The following is an 11,456-nucleotide window of genomic DNA, read 5'->3' as shown; positions in this document are numbered from 1 at the left end:
AGAGAGAGGAATCTATCCAGGCTGGAGACTGGAGAAGACAATAGCAGACTGACGGACAGAGGGACCATACAAGAGACCCCCACCAGGACACCATCTGCTGGCTACAAGTGGCATTTCTCCCAATAGGTTGCCTTGTACTTTCTACCCTCCTGCTGGCGCTTTAAACATGATTGGCAGATACACCCACGCAGTGGTAAGAGGGGTCCCTGCCTCCCTGGCACTGGAAGCAGATGGGAAAGTGGACCTGGCAAGGGCTCAGCGTGAGAGCGGGGTCTACTCCGGCATCCTCAGACAGAAACTTGGCCTTCAAGTGATGGAGTTGCCCAGCTGTGAGGACCTTCCACGTGGCCAGCTGATTGGTGACACGGCAGTCGTGATAGCTGATACGGCTTTGATCACTCGCCCGGCCATTCCTGCCAGGAGGAAAGAGGTGAGTTTGGTGCTCTGCCTCTGGTCATGCGTGCAGCTGATTTACCTACCAACAGGTTCACAAGACTGTGCTGATGTGTGGATTCACTGAGCGCAGGGGTAGTCAACCACTCACTTCAGCTGTGGTGAAACTACAAATCTCATAATGCTTCCGGGAGTCACACCTGTGGCTGATTCTTGCAATGCTTTGTGGGATTTGTAGTTTCACCACAGAGGGGAATGCTGAGGTTGACCACCTCTGACTTAGAGCGATTGTCAGTCATCTAAATGGTCGCTCAATGCAAATGGAAGAGGTATTCTTCAGCTTCCATCAGACTGTATAGCAACACCTGGAAGTGTTACACGCTGAATAGTCTAATATAGGCTGCCACACCTAAACAGAGGAAAGGTGGAAGGCTAAGGTCACCCGAGAGTATAATGGCTCCTGTTGCAGGGAATTGCCATGGCTCCTGTTGCAGGGAATTGCCATTTTATGTTTTGTTTTTTTTTGACTGAGCAAGTTCAGTTGATTTGAATTATGTCTTCATATCTGTAATGTATTAATTTTGGATAGAAGGGATCTATTGGGGAGATTGTCCTTTTACTTCCTGTCATGTAGATACCACTACCACAGGAAGTGAGAAGTAATTTCTGTACAATTTGGGAAATCCCATTGTGGATAATTGCCCCGATGGGAAGACTTTCCCTTCTTATTCATGCTCTGGTGCCGACTACAATTTCACAATGACAATGGTCATCAGGAAAAAATAGAAGGGTTTATCTTCCCAGCAGAGACATGAATGGCACTAGATCGCGGGCACTAAGGAAGCACTTATGACCCCCCCCACACACACCTTTCGTGGATGCATGATCATTTCAGTTTCCTTCCTTTGGGACCCCCATCATCTCAGGCAGAGTACTCTGCATCCAGCCATTCCTACTATAGAACCAGAGCAGTGAAACTGCAAAAAAGTGCAAGCATCTCAAGTATGGGAACATCTTCTCTTGGACAATTGTCACTGCAACAAGTGTCACCATTGGAAGATTTCCCCTCTATAACCGGCTCTGTTGACAATTTAAAATATTGGCTGTTCCCCTTACTTTCTGTCCTGGTGACAACGGTCACCTGAGCAAATGAAGAGGGTGATTCTCCCTAGTGTGGGGAGTAGATGGCGATTAAAAACCTGACGGGGTTGCTAAAACGAGTTTAGGGCCGGATACCTTTTATCCCTTTTCACTAAAAATCAATCAGGATTTAGCTCTGTATGCTGATATGGCATCCTCTTGCATTCATTAGTTAAATAAACATGTTTTTCTTTTACTTATTATCGTTCCACTTCCTGGTCCTCTTGGGCATTGGTGATATAGCCTATGCCTAAGAGATGCATCCTGGGAGGGCTACATCACAGGGAAAGGCATTTTCCTCCCCTGAGATTATGTGCATGGTCACATGTCCTAGTCACATGTGCCAGAGTTCCAGGAAGTAAAGGGAGCTATAGGAATCTGCCCTTGGTAAAAATGGTCACTGTGAGAATGGGGAAGAAGAGAAAAATAAGGTATAAAAGAAAAATAAGCCGCCAATTATCTAGAAGTATCTGTAGATTGTCATCACTAAATGTTTTCCAGTAGTGTAGTCTCCAGTCCGCTACCAGTGCCCATCTGTAGGTAACTAGATCTTGAGCCTCCATCAGACTTAACTATATCTACAATGACTGCCTCCACCCAGCTGGGTCTTGTGTATTACAATTGGGACCCCCAGATGAGAATAACCTTGTCCCTAGGCATGTTCCTGTGAAGGTGCAACTCTCATTAGATGTTAAGGGTGATCACTTTGAGTAAATTTTATGATATTTTAATTTTAACATGTGCATGAAGAGGAGTAGGGAGGGAGGCTAAAGGGGAACAGAATACCTGTTTGTTATCAAAGCACAGTCCTTTAGTCTTCTGCATGGTCTGTCTTTCTACATCCCTCCTTTCTCTTATTGGTTTACTGACTGAAAGCATAACTTGTAAATTTGTCTCCTTGTAACTGAGGTTCTAGTGTATGCTCAGCCTTCTCATTAAGGCAGGATAGCACTTGGAAGGTTCCTCTGTTCCCCAGAATTGGTCACTCCCCATCCCTGTGGGAGAGAACTGCAGCTATGCTTCTCAAGGCCTGTAACACTCCATAGCAGCCAGTAACTTAAGGACACCTTCAAAGGAGGGGCGATTCTCCACAGCGTCCCATACCCCTAGGTTCTCAGGCCTAGGGCCTAGATTAGTGATTTACAGATGCAACCTTTTAAGGGTGAAAACCCTGAAGCTAAGGTCATGTGCCCAGATGTGCCTTAGATATTTAATAGCTGTCCGAGGCCTGCTGATTTGCCCAGGTATTAAACAGCTTTTATATGAAGATAAGGGTGAAGTTCCCCTTTTTTAAGATGTTTAGTCACTAAAGTTCTGTTTATAAACGGAAGGGCCACATATTATTGCATCTGATTACTTGTTTACCAAACTTAAATCTGCGTATTCTCCATATTTTGCTTTCTGAGTTCTATTATTCAATAAACAATATTGTGTAAAGCCACCAGAGAACTGAACAGATAAAATGCTATATATCAGGTAATTTAGGTTTTGCAGTATAGATGGACAGATTGCTTAGTCAAAGACATTTCCAGGACAAAGTGCGTCCTTCAAAATCTGGAATCGGCACTATGCTGGTTTTGTATTGGGAGTCGATTGTAGCAGAGAAGAAGCAGGAGAAGATGACGTTTCTTAGCCCAGGACACAGAGGATTTGTGTTATGGGTGGAGGAAGGGAGGGAGGGCCAGTCAAGAATCTTTGTTTCTTTACCCCTGTCATCAATTATCATATTCCGTGCAGCAAAGAGCAACATGTCGTGACAATTAGCAGATATTTTGTATAAAACACCAAAGCACATTTATAGAAGGAGGCTGTTGAAGCCCATCCCCGAGCAAACAAACCCTTGCAGTGGGGCTGCTTGAGAAGCTTACGATCTAAGGTCCCTATCTCGCGCATGAATATATACACGCTCAAACACTAGGGTCGATTCGGACTGGAGCCAACAACCTACCAGCATGCATTTTTGGAGTATGGGAGGAGACCTATGCAAGCATAAGGAGAACATATAAATTACGTTCAAATAGTGTTCTGGGTGGGCTTCCAACCAAGGGCCCCACTGCTGCAAGGCACAAGTGCTGCCCAATATTTACCTAATTGAAGCCACAGTGTGTTCATACTTCTCTACAGAATTCTGAACATTTCAAGACAGAGGCTGGGTAGGCCATACAATATAGATCTCAGAGCAGGTTTCTAGGGGAAGTATGATCTATTATGAATGTGCTGGAGGTCAGGGGCAGAGGGGAATGGCCACTGAGGCTGTCTTCACACCTATGCGTTGTGGGCGAGCTCAGTAATGCAGGAACAGTGCCAATAATTTTGAATGCAGTGCACAAAATAATGCATGTTGATGTGTATATGGTAATGCTACCCACCCAAAAAAGGGCCTACAGTTGCTTATTTTTTAAGTTTGACTGCTGTTCCCTTCCAGGAAGGAGGGCTTGGAAATCTGATTTATTTTTCCCTTGTAGAGTGTAGAGATTTGTCTGTGCCCTCCCCCCCATCACAGTTGCACCTTTTTTTCTGGTTATAATCTCAGCTGTTTCCCTTTTTTCTCCCGTCTGATATTGTATGCAGCCCATGGTGGCTTCCTAATCCGTCAGCTGTTCCATCATCCTCTCCTCTCAATTGCTCCTCACTCTACTCTCCCCTCTCTCTTCCTCTCAGACAGAAGGCCTGCAGAAGTTATTTGAGGAGCTGAAATTCAGAGTCTGTGAGATCACGGATGAAAACGCCATGTTGGATGCCAGCGACATCCTCTTTACAGGTGGGTGAATGAGACCTAAAGCTCACCATACAAATTGTAATCTGATTTGTACAGTCTTCTTTTTAGATCTACCAATAATGTACTGCGATGGCCTGCCTGATGGATAGTTTATGTGGGTCCTCATATTGTATATTTTGGTAGATCTAAGGTTGCTTGTACAGTCAGACTGTAACATGTTTGGCAATCTGTAGTATAGCTAATGCCTTTTGATGAAGGAAAGGTTAAAGGGTAATACAAGAAATGTGTCCCATTGTGTGGAGATTTCCCTTTACTTCCTCTTCATTAGACACATCAGCAAGATAAAAATCTATGCAAAGTAAAGGAAATTCTTAGACTGCCGTTACTGGAACAAGTGCCCCCATTACAACACTCCCCCTCTAGACACTTGTCCTGTTATTGAAGTAGATGGTAAATGACGCACTGAGCAGTTGTAAACAAAGCGGCGTGCAGCTTTTTATAGCGAAGGAATTGGCAGTTCTCTTTCTGTATTCATGATTCCATGCTAGTTCTCACAAGCCTGTCCTGGGAGCTACTATGACGTCACGGAGGAGGGAAATCGACCCTTCCTGAAGTGGTCAAATTCTTTGGCCACACTGCCGGCAAAGGAAAAGTGACGCATGTAATGTCAGTATATGATTCATTCTGTGATTGAAAGTAGAATTTTGGTATTTGGTGACGGGGTCACTTTAATGTTCTGCAGAACATTATGGAAATCCATACCTGCTGTTAACTGGGATGTATGCATGTATGTATGTATGTATGTATGTCTGTCCATATAGCAGGCATGCAAGTGTTATTACTTCATATATTCTACCTCAATGCCTGAAGCATTCCTCCTGCACAAACATGTTGTCTTTAATGGAGAAAGCGTATTTCTTGGTGAAAATATGTTATGTTGCTGTAGTTAAAGGAATCTCTCTGAATACAAATATGGGAACTGCCGACCGCTAACACGCTGTTCTGCTGACATGCGTAAAAACTCAAGGAAGACTAAAAACTTACCCCTGCACTGCAAGTGTTTAAGTGCTCCTTTTTGTCAAGCAGACTCAAATCAATTTGTAATACTCGCCTGAACCTTGGACCCACTGGCTCCCTCCAGGCTGCTACACCGCTCCCCGCAGCCTCTTCTCCCCTGTGCTCCGGTGGGCTAAGAACTGATGACATAACTTGTGCAGGTTCATTGATCTGCATTAGAATCAAGGATGCCGAGGGACATTCCATAGCTGGAGGGAGAAAGAGGTGAGCACTGACTGCTGCAAGACTGAGGATCAAGTGACTAAACCGGCTTTGAACCCCTGCAAGGGCAACTTTTTTCTACCCAGAGTTCTTCTTTAGCTACTCATCGTCTCTGACTCGCAATGCACCAGAACGGACAAAACTGCACACTCTTCACAGTACTTTTTATTGGGTGCTCAAAGTGATTACTATGGATGGTGCTGTGCAAAACCAAACGAGAAGATGCAAAGTCACCAGCACTTCAACGAAATGCATTTTACATATTTATTGTAAAGACCAATGTTTCAGGGCATCGCAGGGTGCCTTCCTCATAGTGACCTAGTGACCACTGAGACTCCTCGACGACGACCCTGTGCGGACCCTAAATGTCGTGTTTTTTTGTTTTGTTTTTTATGTTTTTGTGACTCTTTACAATAGCCATATATTTGGAGTGATGGTGACTTTATTTGCTGGTGACCATTTTCTGGGACAAAAAAAAAAAAATTATTGGCAATGCAGTGCACATTGCAGTGAGCTGCATTGCATGTGCATAACCTTTTTGGTGCTTTGAAAGTCTCTTGTCTTAGTCTTCTTTTTAGATTGTAATGGTTCTGTAGTGTAAGTGAAATGTATATATGTGAAATGTATATATGGGGAAAATTAGCTTGGCGATCATGGTTTTTATCAGGCATTCCTATAAATGGTCAGGATTCATATTGGTGCCTAGAATGTTAGAATTGTCATTTTGTATAACCTCCTGTAAATCTTTCTGTACAATCACACTGATTTCTTTTTGCTGTTATTGAGTTTGTTAGTTTCTCATCTGCTATTACATTTGCTGTATTCCAGGTTCAGAGATCTTTGTAGGCTTGTCCAAATGGACGAATCTAAGAGGAGCAGAGATGGTGGCAAAGTCATACCAGGTATTCTGTTTTTGTTTTTTTCTTTGTGTGGCTAATGGAGTAAACATTAGCTAGTTTGAGATGGGACCTCCCCCCTCATAATTCCCTAGCTAGCATGGGGCAGGGTGACAAGGCAAGTACACTGCTTACTGGACAATAAGTCGGCATTATTGTCCCCAATGAACAGGGCGTTGAGTCTGGAAGCGATTTAAGGCTGAATCGAGACTGACATTCCTTGCTTTTGCAAATACAATTATGGGCTTGTGTATGTATGGTAATGATTCGAGTGTAGGGAAACTTCACCCATCTAGACTTAACCTCTAAAAATAAAAAATGCTGGGAGGTCGGGGATCTTTGGCAGAAGATATGCCAAGGCTCTTGCCGGTAAAATTCTTCTTTATTCCTCTAGTATGTGCCATGCAGAATGCACTCAGCTAATTAGACCAGTTGCTGTGGGCGATGAAACATGTATGCAGTAGTAGCATCAGTAGCCTCCAGAAAGGGCGTGTCTATAGAAAATTGCGCCTATGGCGAGCACTGAAATTGCATCCCTGTCTAAAGATCTGCCACACATGCTTTAGATAATTTTAGCATAATATCAAATCAAAAAAAAATATGGCACTACATGAAAACTAAAACAGATACACACTAGAGCTGCTGAGCCTCGGCATCAGGAGCCCCATCAGAGTCCACTTTCTCAGCATGGCGGGCAGCTGGGCAGAAGATGGTAGGCCAAGCACTGGGAGCAGGTCTGGAGGCTGAAGGCACAACACCCCCGTAAATGCTGGGGAAGCGTGTCACTGCTTTCTAGTATGTCTGGCGGTTCTTCCATACCCACCACCAATGGCGGGGAGTGGGAGAAGTGGAGATACTGCTGGCAAGCTTTCCACAGAGTGCCACCCTGAGCATGTGCCATACTGTGAATATGCTACTGCCTCCCAATGCTGGTAGAGAATTCCTGGCAACCTGGAAGTGGCAGCAGTGGAGATGGCGGCAGCATCAAGGAACAGTCTGCATTGCACAGCGCTGGAGAAGTGCTCACTGGTGAGTGAAGTGTGCCAGTATGCTTTACATAGCCCACACAGTATACATGGGGTTTGATGCCACTTCAAGAGTGGCTTCCCATAATTGCAAACCCTTGTATGTATTTCAGTTGTGTATTTAGCAGTTTGCCTGATCTACTTTAAAGTGCAGTTTGGTCAGGATCGATTTTTTTATTGAACCATCCATTACATTGTAACTCCCTATAGCTCTTTCCTAAGTCAATATATGTCTATTAACATTTTAGATTTGTATTTTTTTTCCCCTAGGATTATGCAGTTTCTGTTGTCCCAGTTTCTGGAGACTTGCATCTAAAAAGTTTCTGCAGCATGGCCGGTCCAGATACCCTTGTTATTGGAAGCAGCGACTGCGCAAAGAAAGCACTAAAGGTAAAATAACAGCTTGGCACCCAGAGATTTTAAAGTCCTCCTCTCACCAATTGTATGAGACCAGAGTACTTTTTCAAGGGTCATCCCTTATCTGTGGGTAACTATTCTGTGATGGACCAGTTTGGATGCTACCATAGACCCATAACCGAATAGGCATCTATGACCGAACTTCCCAAAGTAGTCTTAACATGTTGGCCGATCCTAGATAAGGACTCTGACATCAAACAGCTCTACTGTAGAAGTTAATGAGCTGAGGTCTGTTACTCTGCAATCAGTCTCCTTTATGTGAATACCTGTAATAAAACTCTTGGAAAACTTAAAGGGCCAATGTAGCTTTAAAAAGTTACATTTTGTGGAGTCTAGATTCACAAAAATCGATGCAAAGGGAAAAATGCACATTGGAATGTTTTGACATTTTATGTGACTGTTTTTATTGCCATTCCATGTCTGGTAATAGATGGCAGCTAAATGGCAGTCATTTTCTTCTATGGGATGGCTGTATGGGAAATTCACTTTCCCTGATGTACTATAGCATTTTCAATTCCTTCTTAAAGTGACATTAAACCCTCAGATTTTTTTAACATAAACCAATACTGTAATGTGTGCCTTACTGTAATCCATGGTAGTTTCCCTCCTCTTTGCTGCTCTTCCTTTTTAAATCCTCATGTCTTCTCATGCTTGGGGAGAACTTCCCTTTGCAGCTGAGTGCCTCTTCCTGTAGTGCTGGCTCAGGTTGCCAACGTACACACAGACAACATGTATCCCTTTCAGAGACAAGGCAGTCTGCTGCAAAACAGAAGTTCTGCCCAGCATGAGAAGAGATACAAATTTAAAAGGAAGAGCAGCAAAGAGAAGGGAAACAACCATGGATTACAGTAAGGCACACATTACAGTATTTTATGTTAAAAAATCTGAGGGTTTAATGTCACTAAGTCTGACCGCACCCTTGTTATAGACCTTTTTATTTTCAAGTGGTCCTCATTGACTTTCATACCATTTTGAGGATTTTTGTGTTGATCGATCTGGCTTTGCAGAATTATACCAATTTCTTTACAATAAAATATTCCTGTGTTTTGAATGTTTGTTTGTTTTGCAGATGATGGAGCAGCTTACAGACCATCATTATGAGACGTTGACTGTGCCCGATGATCCCGCTGCCAATTGTATCTACGCCCGCGTGGGACCTAAATCCAACGTCTTGGTGCACCGTAGTGCTGAGGAATACCCCAACAGTGTCCAGGTGAGACACAATACTGATTCTACATCTGCGGCTGATGTAGAATATCCTCCGGTCTCCTTTTGTTAAACTCTCAGAATCCTTTTCCTGAAATTGATACCATTTTGTAAAGCAGAGCACGCATCTGATTTCTTTTGGTTGCACTCAAGTGGAAATAATATTTTTTTATGGCGCTGGGGAGTATAGAAAATGTTCTTTCTTCAGGAACTTGGTTTTATAAATAAACCTAATATGTTTAAACTATATATAAAATCTGCAGGAGATTGCATTACTTAGTCACAATGTTGCATTGTGTTAATGTATTGTGTGAACAGTTGCTTTCAATCACCAGAAGAGGACCTGATAGAAAACTTCAGGTCCCCCTCCGCTGATTGGCAGCAGCAGTGGGCGGGTGCATCAGCTAGTTTGCTATTGGCTATTGCAAAGTGCAATAGGAATCTAGCTATGCATTCCTATGCCTTTTTCTATTTTTGTTTCTGACTGACGCGGGCCGCGGCTCCCGATGTCAGAAAAGAAAAAAAAAAAACGATCGCTGGGAAAGTTTTTTACTCTGCTCGATCGAGCATAGAAAACCTTTCCAGGAGGCAGTGTTTTCTCTTCCGGGTGCCCAGGAGCCGCTATCTAATAGCGGGAGACTCCCGGAGCGTCCGGGAGAGTTGGGATGTCTGCCTATGTGCCTGTTCACATCATACATGTGCAGTAGTGTGCAGAAAAATGAAACAGAAATGGTGTAAACAAACCCTTACATTGAACATGCAAAAGATCTGGAAAATTGGGGGGAGGGGGGGTGTTAAGGTCAGTCCTTATCTGCATTCTGGTTGAGTGGATCAAAGTATTGAAGAAAGGGGGTCAGTGTTACAGACATACAAGTGACATCTCTAGCAGAGAGCAGCACTAGCAGCTTTTTTTTTTTCTGTTGGGTTGTTTTTTTTTTTTAAACTTCTTCTTTTTTTTTTTCCTCTCCAGGTCTTCCAGAAACTGACTGATTACACCCTGATCCCGGCATCCTGCACAGAAGTGTCCAAATTAGGAGGCTGCCTAACCGCCTGCTCCATATTGATAAACCGCAAGCTGGAGATTTGACTTCTTGCTATGCACCCGACCACACCACGCTGGCACAAGGTGGTTGGCTTAGAGGCAGCCTACCTGTTCATAGCCTCCCATTTATCTCTTTACATCCATTTCAACATACAGGGTTTACCTTTCATCATCCACACTAACACATAGCACTGTAGCACATAGGTTTTCTAGAACAATGGAGGTATAGGAAAATGAGGTTTCCCACAGAAGCCAATGAGGTTCCGTGTGTTTTTTCCAAAACTGAGAATCAGTTTTAGTTCTTATAGGAAACGCACTTTTTTTTTTTTCTTGATCCTAATTTGATTGGATACCTCTAACACTTTGTATGTACATATCTCTAGGACCTGTCTGAATGTCTGGGGCTGCCAGTAAACTCGAGTAGTTGTTTGAGATCATTTGTTTTTCTTATAATAGCTGAAACAATGCAGGTTTTTGGCTTGGTTCTGATAACTATATCCAGTTATCAAGCGCTGTATTCGAACTGCATTTAAAGAGAGAATGGAAGTTTTAGGTAAAATGTTTGTCATAACCAGTTTATTGAATGTCGCTGTCATATACAATATGGCCACTAGATGGCGCACAAACATACCATTTACTAGGAAATGCAATATTTTGTCATTTTATCTGTCTGGTTCTCATCGCCTTTCATATCTTTCCGCTGTGTCTGCGGCACAGACTATCTTGCTAACCATATGTTCTATTTAAGGGGAACTAATAATGATGCTTGACTGCAAACCTTTCTGGTGCTATTATATCATTTTGTCTCTTTGCATACCCCCCACCACCAATCAACATTGTCTCCTTCTGTTCATCTCACCGCTTTGCTAAGTTTGACATTTTTTATGTCTTTGCAGAGAAATCTAAGAGGAGAACCTGTCACATTTTTGACCTTAAAGGCAAAATGACAGATTCTCTTTTTAATTCAAATACCGTTGATGGCTGGTAACACCATTATATAACCAGGCAGTGCTGGAAGCCTAGCAGTTACATGGTGTGTCATATCAATATTAAGGGCTCCAGTATAAAATGTGCACCATCGGAAATCCAGTACTCAGGTTATGCTTGTAATGTAGATGGGGGCAGCTGTGCTGTGCTATCCACCTGTAGAATGACCCCAATGGCTGAGAAGTATACATTTGAATATCTGACTTGAGTTTATACTTTAAAGCCTGCACAGACATAATATAACAAAATGGTTACTATTTATCAAGTCGACCGTTTACTGCCTTGTGTTACCATGTCAAATTTAGCAGAATGTTGGAATTGTATGTTCTAGGTAAACTCCACCCTTGTCTGTT

At 43.0% G+C, this 11,456-nt stretch overlaps 1 protein-coding gene across 2 annotated transcripts; it reads left to right on the top strand.

Annotated features, from left to right (window-relative positions):
* DDAH2 (dimethylarginine dimethylaminohydrolase 2) lies at nucleotides 1-10,646 on the top strand. 2 transcript variants are annotated; one of them, XM_018560638.1, is made up of 6 exons: nucleotides 1-430; nucleotides 4,195-4,294; nucleotides 6,359-6,432; nucleotides 7,722-7,841; nucleotides 8,938-9,081; nucleotides 10,045-10,646. In XM_018560638.1, exons 1-6 carry the CDS (start codon nucleotides 167-169, stop codon nucleotides 10,159-10,161), a joined length of 819 nt encoding a protein of 272 aa, XP_018416140.1. In that variant the 5' UTR covers nucleotides 1-166; the 3' UTR covers nucleotides 10,162-10,646. The 2 variants fall into 2 exon arrangements, with proteins under 2 accessions (XP_018416140.1, XP_018416142.1); XM_018560640.1 differs by having other exon boundaries at nucleotides 1-434; nucleotides 4,199-4,294.
* Nucleotides 10,647-11,456: the final 810 nt, after the last annotated feature.

The sequence above is a fragment of the Nanorana parkeri genome, unplaced genomic scaffold, assembly GCF_000935625.1.
Source record: "Nanorana parkeri isolate BGI_ZX_2015 unplaced genomic scaffold, ASM93562v1 scaffold470, whole genome shotgun sequence".
NCBI classification, from domain to species: Eukaryota; Metazoa; Chordata; class Amphibia; order Anura; family Dicroglossidae; genus Nanorana; species Nanorana parkeri.
Note: the sequence above shows the minus strand (reverse complement) of the source record. Positions and strands in the feature narration are given on the sequence as shown.

What these genes read in the sequence shown, in the direction of transcription:
- DDAH2 (XM_018560638.1), top strand. Translation starts at nt 167, where the DNA reads ATGATTGGCAGATACACCCACGCAGTGGTAAGAGGGGTCCCTGCCTCC. An exon ending in CAGCGACATCCTCTTTACAG is followed by an intron (nt 4,295 to 6,358) that starts GTGGGTGAATGA and finishes GCTGTATTCCAG; the next exon opens with GTTCAGAGATCTTTGTAGGC. An exon ending in TGGTGGCAAAGTCATACCAG is followed by an intron (nt 6,433 to 7,721) that starts GTATTCTGTTTT and finishes TTTTTCCCCTAG; the next exon opens with GATTATGCAGTTTCTGTTGT.